Source organism: Rhinopithecus bieti, unplaced genomic scaffold, assembly GCF_001698545.2.
Source record: "Rhinopithecus bieti isolate Rb0 unplaced genomic scaffold, ASM169854v2 scaffold_70066, whole genome shotgun sequence".
Lineage (NCBI taxonomy): Eukaryota > Metazoa > Chordata > Mammalia > Primates > Cercopithecidae > Rhinopithecus > Rhinopithecus bieti.
In genome coordinates, this window is record NW_016826556.1 from 481,122 (window position 1) to 489,983 (window position 8,862).

The window sequence follows — 8,862 nt, forward strand, 5'->3', positions numbered from 1 at the left end:
TAAAAAAAAAAAAAAAAAAAACAAAACAAGTTCTCGCTGATAATAAATTTAGACTTGCTTACCTTACAGTTTGTGTTTTGGGGGTTTTTTTTTTTTTTTTTTTTGAGATGCAGTCTTGCTCTGTCACCCAAACTAGAATGCAGTGGTGGGATTGTGGTGCACTGCAACCTCCACCCCCCAGGTTCAAGCAATTCTCCTGCCTCAGCCTCTGGAGTAACTGGGATTACAGGCACCCACCACCATGCTCGGCTAATTTTTTTGTGTGTTTTTAGTAAAGATGAGGTTTCACCATGTTGACCAGGCTGGTCTTGAACTCCTGACCTCCTGACTCCGCCCGCCTCAGCCTCCCAGAGTGCTGGGATTATAGGCATGAGCCACCGTACCTGGCCACCTACAGTTTTCATTAGAACTCATTGGAATGCTATAGAAATGTAAGGAGAGATTACTATCATCACCACCATTTGGGGAGGGGTGTATTAGTGGGTTAATATAAAAAATGTAATTTGAAAATATTCTAACTTATTAAAAGCAACAAGTTACAGTTACTTCATAATATTCATCCTTAGGTTTACAAAGCAAGTATCTTCACCCCTCTTATCTGTGCAAAGAACAGAGGAATTTCAAACATATCTAAAACAAACAGAATAAGTTGGAAAAGTCAAGTATAGCTATCTGACTCACCTTAACTTTGCAAAAATGCTTATCATTCTACTTATTTAGTCTGCATTGCTTATCTGCAGACACTTCTCTTCCTGACTTCTGCATAGTATTTCAAAGTGACAAGATTAAAAATATTTTATGAATCTCTTAGTTGAATTTGGCTTTTAGAAACTGTTGTAAAAAGAGCATTTCTATTCAATTCAAACAGTTTTTGGGAGGCAGTCACCTGCCAGGTACTATACAGTCTGTTGGAGATAAAGGGATGGATATAAAAGTTCCTTGCACTATGGAACATAGTCTAAAGAGAAAATAGGTATTCCTTATTTTTTAATATATTCATTTATTTAACAAGCACTTATATAACTCTTAGTATGTGCTAGGTACTATTCTAAGTAATTTGAAAGTATTAACTCATGTAAGTAATTACGTATGATGAGTGCTTCTAAAGAGGGAAGTGAACGTTTTTATTTAGATTTCACTATAATTTAGTAATAGGAAATGCTAGAAATTTGGCATGTGAGGTCAAGCATAAAGCATTTCTTTCTTACTCTATCACATCTTCAGAATGTGAAACTTAGAACAGAGAGAAATTGGATCCTTTATACCGGGAGGGCAATGCTTGGTTGTGTAATGATCTTCTGACTCTTCAGCAAGTGTATTAGTCCATTTTCATGCTGCTGATAAAGACATACTTGAGACTGGGCAATTTACAAAAGAAAGGTTTAATTGAACTTACAGTTCCACGTGGCTGGGGAAGCCTCAAATCATGGTGGAAGGCAAAAGGCACGTCTCACATGGTGGCAGAAAAGAGAAATGAGCTTCTGCAGAGGACCTCCTTTTTTAAAAACCATCAGCTCTCGTGAGACTTATTCACTATCGTGAGAACAGCATGGAAAAGACCTTCCTCCATGATTCAGTTACCTCCCACCGGGTCCCTCCCACAACACGTGGGAATTCAAGCTGAGATTTGGGTGGGGACACCCAAACCATATCATTTTGACCCTGGCCCCTCCCAAGTCTCATGTCCTCATATTTCAGAACCAATTATGCCTTCCCAACAGTCCCCCAAAGTCTTAACTCATTTCAGCATTAACTCAAAAGTCCTCAGTCCAAATCTCATCTGAGACAAGGCAAGTCCCTTCTGCCTATGAGCTTGTAAAATCAAAAGCAAGTTAGTTACTTCCTAGATACATTGGGGGTACTGGCATTAGGTAAATACAGCCATTCCAAATGGGATAAATTAGCCAAAACAAAGGGGCTGCAGGCCCCATGCAAGTCTGAAATCCAGTGGGACAGTCAAATCTTAAAGCTCCAAAATGATATCCTTTGACTCCATGTCTCACATGCAGGTCACGCTGAGGCAAGAGGTGAGTTCCCATGCTTGGGCAGCTCTGCCCTTGTGGCTTTGCAGGGTGCAGCCTCCCTCCCCACTGCTTTCACCGGCTGGTGTTGAGTGTCTGCAGCTTTTTCAAGTGCAGTGGATCTAGCATTCTGGGGTCTGGTGGCCCCCTTCTCACAGCTCCACTGGATGGTGCCCCAGTAGGTACTCTGTGTGGGGGCTCTGACCCCACATTTCCCTTCTGCACTACCCAAGCAGAGGTTCTCTATGAGGGCCCCTGCAGCAAACATCTGCCTGGGCATCCAGGCATTTCCATATGTCTTCTGAAATCTAGGTGGAGGTTCCCAAACCCCAATTCTTGATTTCCATGCACCGACAGGCTCAACACCACATGGAAGCTGCCAAAGCTTGGGGCTTGCACCCTCTGAAGTCATGGCCCGAGTTCTGTGTTGTCCCCTTCCAGCCAAAGCTGGAGCAGCTGACACAAGACACCAAGTTCTAGGCTGCACACAGCACAGGGACCCTAGGCCTGGCCCAGGAAACCACTTTTTCCTCCTAGGTCTCTGGGTCTGTGATGGGAGAGGTTGCCTTGAAGACCTCTGACATGCCCTGGAGAGATTTTCCCCATTGTCTTGGGGATTAACATTCGGGTTCTTCATTACTTATGTAAATTTCTGCAGCTGGCTTGAATTGCTCCTCAGGAAATGGGATTTTCTTTTCTATTGCTCTGTCAGGCTGCAAATTTTCTGAACTTTTATGCTCTGCTTCCCTTATAAAACTGAATGCCTTTAACAGCACCCAAGTTACCTCATGAATGCTTTCCTATTTAGAAATGTTTTCCACATGATACCCTAAATCATCTCTCTCAAGTTCAAAGTTACACAAATCTCTAGGGCGGGGTCAAAATGCCACCAGTCTCTTTGCTAAAACAACAAGAGTCACCTTTGCTCCAGTTCCCAACAAGTTCTTCATTTCCATCTGACACCACCTCAGCCTGGGCAAAGCCATTCAACAGACCTCTAGGAAGTTCCAAATTTTCCCGTCTTCTTAGCCCTCCAACTGTTCCAACCTCTGCCTGTTACCCAGTTCCAAAGTCACTTCCACATCTTCGGGTATCTTTTCAGCAGCACCCCACTCTACTGGCACCAACTTACTGTATTAGTCCGTTTTCGTGCTGCTGATGAAGACATACTTGAGACTGGGCAATTTACAAAAGAAAGGTTTAATTGGACTTACAGTCCCACATAGCTAGGGAAGCCTCAAATCATGGTGGAAGGCAAAAGGCATGTCTCACATGGTGGCAGACAAGAGAAATGAGCTTCTGCAGGGGACCTCCTTTTTTAAAAACTATCAGATCTCATGAGACTTATTAACTATCATGAGAGCAGCACGTGAAACACCTTCCCCCATGATTCAATTACCTCCCACCAGGTCCCTCCCACAACACATGGGAATTCAAGATGAGATTTGGGTGGGGACACAGCAAAACCTTATCAAAGAGTTTTGTCCCTATTGGTTCTGGTCAATATAACCCAGTTTTATTCATATTGACTTGGAGCAGTCTTTTTCTTTTATTTTTCTTCCTTGATCATGATTGTTGTTGCCGCTATTTCCATACTGTTTTGAGAGAAGTTAATAAATAATACCTCTTTTCAGAGTTTGCTTGCTAATCCCTGTTTCGTAGAGATTGTCCTGCATATGTTACTTTCAAAATGACAATTGAAAAGCTGAACTTTAGTTTGCGTAGTCTTAGGAAGAGTTTTTGTTATTTTAAGCTTCAAATGTAATTTTGTCCTTTGAAAGTTCATTGAGTTCCCTATTGCTTTTCAAGCAACTTATTTTAGAAACAACGTTATACCCTTAATTGTATAATTTGTACTATAATATTTCAAAACACGTTAGAAGTTATTCTGCTTTTGTATACGTTTTATAAATCAAAATGAATTGGGGGGGTTAACCAGAAGTTACTGTAAAGGAAATATCAATGTGTATGCTGCATGTGAATAAAATTCTTACCATGCTTTGCCAAGTCTTTTAACTTCAAAACTTCCCTGAAAAAAATGACTTTTTTTAGTTTATTTGAACAAATTTAGGAGGCCCTAAAATAACATTTTTGTAATAAAATTTTCTTTACTACCTAATGTGTTTAACGTTTGTCTTTTTACAAAAACCAAAACCTCTCTCTTGGGTTGCTCACGGTTAACTAGTTCCAGCCTATTGCTTGTCTAGAGTAAGCCACTTTCCTCTTAGTTCACAATCAGTCAGAAATTATGAGTCCGAGCATCAAGCTACATTTCAGTTGGTAAAGATTATAATCATACATATGTATTGTCTAGTATTTTTGGCCTTTAAAGGAAAAAAAAATGCCATATACTAATCATTTGTGCTGGTATAAATTTTGAAACGTGCCACAAGTGTGCTTTGTTTTTAGGTCCGTACTGTGGAAGTATGACTGTTCCCAGAGAACTCCTGTTGAACACAAGTGAAGTCACTGTCCGCTTTGAGAGTGGATCCCACATTTCTGGCCGGGGTTTTTTGCTGACCTACGCGAGCAGCGACCATCCAGGTATAACAGAAGAATCAACACACATGTCTAAACCTTACCTGTGTAAGAATTCCTCTTGCTACTTATCACCATCCCTGGACATAATTGTGGTCAGGGATGCAGAATTAAGACATGAGGGAGAAGAGGAACATTGTATCTTTGTAAATGGTTAGGTCTGAATTGAATCATGTTGTAGCACAGGGGTGTCCAATCTTTTGGCTTCCCTGGGCCACATGAGAAGAAGAAGAATTGTCTTGGGACCACACATAAAATACACTAACAATAGCTGATGAGCTAAAAAAAAAAAATTGCAAAAAATTTTATAATTACGTTTTAAGAAACTTTAGGAATTTGTGTTGGGCTGCATCCAAGGCCATCCTGGGCTGCATGTGACCCAAGGGGCATGGGCTGGACAAGCTTATTAGCATGTTTGATTGATCAGTTGACTTATATGAGATAGGATTCATCTCATTTTTCCTAAAAACCTTAGATAGCACACCTTTGTGTTCCCCTTCTGATCCTTCTGTCCTCACTATTCTCTGGAGCCCTCCCCCAACCTCCTTCCTAGCTCAGGGACAAGCCTTTTCACCAGTGAGCCCCTCCCCAGCACACACCAGTACACCAGCACGGGAGACATGCACAGTGTGTGCAGGATGAGGAAGTCAGTGTCACACAGTGTAATAACTGTAAAGCTGAAACTTGTATGGGAGAGAAGGGAAGGGAAACACGAACACTGATGAGAGAGAGAAGCATGGGCTCCCGTCCTGGGCTCTTGTGCTTCAGAGTAATTACTGTGCAGCCCATACCATGTCTGCCTATGGTCATAGAGGTTTCTGCTCTCAGTCCTCTCTGGCAGAAAAACTCTGGGAATGAGGTGTGCCATTCATTTTCCTCTTAGCCAATCAGCTCTGACTAATCACAGCAGATGCCTGCATGGCCAGTGTTCACCATATAATGCTTCCAAAGAACTATGACAGTAAGTGTGAAATATTTTGGAAACCATACTATGTTGATCTAAATGCATCGAGATCCACTGTATCTTAGCCTCTATTGCTGAATATTTATTTCATTCTGTAAATTACTCCAGAGAGCACCTTCTTTTTTACAATGCTTGGTCCTGGTTGATGAAAGCTTATATGCTATAGGTTTTCTTGGTAAAGGTCTGCTTCTCTGTCACCAGATGCCACTGGCTAAATTATTGAATTAAAATGTTTGTGGGAACCTTCTCTATGAACTATGTTGGGCTTTTGAAATTGTTTTCTTCCTGTCAGGGGACATTATACATATGGTCTTCATAGGCATATAGTGGGTAGCAACTAAAGAGTGTTGTTGTTTTTTTCTTCTGTTGACTATAGATTCTGCTATCATTTACTAGATGATTGTGTTGAAAAACTGTCGTTGGTGGCAGAAAAAAGAAATGAAAGGAACTCATTAAATACTGGAGATGGTGATTCTCAGTATTTATTTTAAAAGGAAAATTCTGATAACTATGTAGTGAATAAATGCTTTTCAAAACTCTCTTTTATTTTAAAAGAAAGCTTTGCAGCATGAGTGTCCTAGTTTTTATTCATTCTATTAATTGCAATTATCTTTATGACAGATTTAATAACGTGTTTGGAACGAGCTAGCCATTATTTGAAGACAGAATACAGGTAAATATAGGTATCCTAACTGTGTTGCAGTAGTTGTGTATTGCTGAACATTTTGTTTTCCTTTATGTTAAACCAGATACGTTTGTGCTTAAAGCTCTTTTTTACCATTCATGTTGTAACTAATGAAGAATATTTGAAATAGTTTCTTATATAGCAGGAAGTCAGCAAACATTTTCTGTCAAGGGGTAGATAATAAATATTTCAGGTTTTCCAGGCCATACAATCTCTATTGCATTTATTCATATAATCTCTGTTGCTGTTGTAGCAAAAAAAAAGCAGCCATAGACAATGTATTCACTAACAGACGTGCTGTGTTTCAGTAAAACTGTATTTACAAAAACATCAGTAGGGTGGATTTGGTCCATAGGCCATAGTTTGCTGACCCCTGAGTTCCACTATAGGGCCGGTGAATCATTACTGAGTCTAGACTGTATTTTTTTTTCCTGGCTGGTATTTGGGAGTGACTTTTACAATTCTTTCATTTGGGAGGAGGTGCATTTTGTCTTTACCACTAGAGAAAAACCTACTGCAAATAAGAAGATGAAAATTTTCAACCCAGCTTTAACCTGAAAAACCACTTAGCCACTTTGATGCACATTTCCTTATCTATTAAGTAAAACAGTCTAAAGCAGAATTTCTTAGCCTTGGCACTGTTGATATTTTGCGTCAGATAATTCTTTATATTGCAGGGCTGTCCTGCGCATTGTTAGATATTTAGCAGCGTCCCTGGCCTCTATGTCCTAGATGTCAGTTGTGATAACCAAGAATGTCTCCAGACATTGCTGAATGTCTCGTGGTGGGCAGAATCGCCCCCAGTGGAGAACCACTGTCTAGAGATCATTGTCAACAACACTAACAAAAACTGTGACTTTTTTTTTTTTTTTCTGAGACACGGTCTTGCTCTCTTGCCCAGGCTGGAGTGCAGTGGTACAATTATAGCTCCCTATAGCCTCAAACTCCAGGGCTCAAAGTATGCTTCTGCCTCAGCCTCCCAAGTGGCTGGGACAACAGGTATGCACCATCATAGCTGGCTGATTTTTAAATTTTTTAAGAAATGGGTGTCTTTCTGTATTGTCCAAGCTGATCTCTAACTTCTGGACTCAGCTTCCCAAAGTGCTGGAATTACAGGTGTGAAGCGTGGCACCCACCTATGACTCTCTAGAGTGCTTTCCTAGTGCCCAGTATAGCTCTCTGCACTTAGCACAGAGTAAGTCACTCTTGTGAACATTTCAACATGTCTGCAAGGAAGGTTCTGTTACATCCTAAAAAACAAGGTACAAACCAATTAAGACTTGCTGAGGGCTACATACCTCCTAAGTGTAGCCAGGGAGTCAGGCTTAAGAGCCCAGGGTCCTATCTCAGACATTTGGACATTCTAATGAATGAGATTATTTTATGTGCAGAAACAACTCTAGTGTTAACTAATATTAAGTCTAATAGGGGGAATAATGAAAATGAGCAATAATTAAATGTTGCTTTTAAAGTTACTGTTCATCCAATATACACATATGCCAATATTATCTCTTCTAGCTATACCTCTACAGTCCCAGTTGGTGATAGGGCCTCTGGGTAGCAAATGGTCATTTCCTATTCTCCCAAAGAAAGGGAATATATCCAAGCTTACAAGGTGGCATTTTGGTGCCAGACATCTCAGCTTTAGCCCAGCCATTTTGTAGTATTTAGATTAAATAAAAGGCCTGGTGACTAATACAGGTCCATAAGCGCTCATCTGTAATTATGAAGTATAGAAAGTTTTGAAAGCCTTTTGTAGCTCATTTGGTGGTGATTGTTGATTACTATGACCTTAAATTAGTTTGACAGCAAAATTGGACTAGGTTAACATGAGACCATTTAATCTTTACATGTGTTATTTAATATGACTATTAAGGCATTTGACACAGGTATTTTAATGTTTTTTATTAATGTCTGCAGACCCCACCGGTGTATTATGTCATATACATCATTAGAACTGTTTTACTTTTCTAAAAGCCAAGAAATTCTGAATTCTGAAATACAGCTGATTCTAAGGGAATTGGCTCTAGGGAATTGTTACCCTGTAATGGGAATTCTCACTATTTTTATTTCTTAATTCCATGAGTACTGCTGCAATGCAGGGACTCCAAAAGGTCAATGGGAAAAAATTATGGAATATTTATTTGGATAGTTTTGATAATTACTTGTTACATATATAATTTGCCAAGTCAGCAAGAGGACACTGAGAGGAAATGAAATAAAAACAACTTCTGTTCTGGAATCTGTTTGGGCTGGTACACTCTTTTTAAACAAACCAAGTAAACATTATGTAAAGTGGTATATATATAGAAGTAAGGGCACATGGCATGCATCTTCAAAGCTGACAACATTCTTATAATACTTTGGCTTCCTTTTTGTGTGTTTTTTATAGATGTTTATGGCTGTCTTCATATCTTGTTGATATGTTGACACTTGAAGGGACTAGAGATGAAGAAACAATCTAAGAGAGATTATATGCAGTATCAGGGTCCCACTGCTAGCTAAGTAGTGTCGGAGACTGGGCCTCTCTGCTCCTAGCACTGACACCCTTTGGCTGCACCACATGCTATGACATATTTCTGGAAAGTTTTATGAAAAATGACTATTAAGTAAATTGAATCCTAATTTTTTTTTTTTTTTTTTTTTTTTTTTTT

The 8,862-nt window shown here is 39.8% G+C and overlaps 1 protein-coding gene across 1 annotated transcript in view; it reads left to right on the plus strand.

The window, feature by feature from the left end:
- The window catches only part of DCBLD1 (discoidin, CUB and LCCL domain containing 1), a 103,915-nt gene that overhangs the window by 66,054 nt on the left and 28,999 nt on the right, over positions 1-8,862 (plus strand). The window contains exons 3-4 of the mRNA XM_017863461.1: positions 4,431-4,565; positions 6,145-6,196. Coding sequence (XP_017718950.1) covers positions 4,431-4,565; positions 6,145-6,196 — 187 coding nt within the window. The remainder of the gene's footprint in view (positions 1-4,430; positions 4,566-6,144; positions 6,197-8,862) is intronic.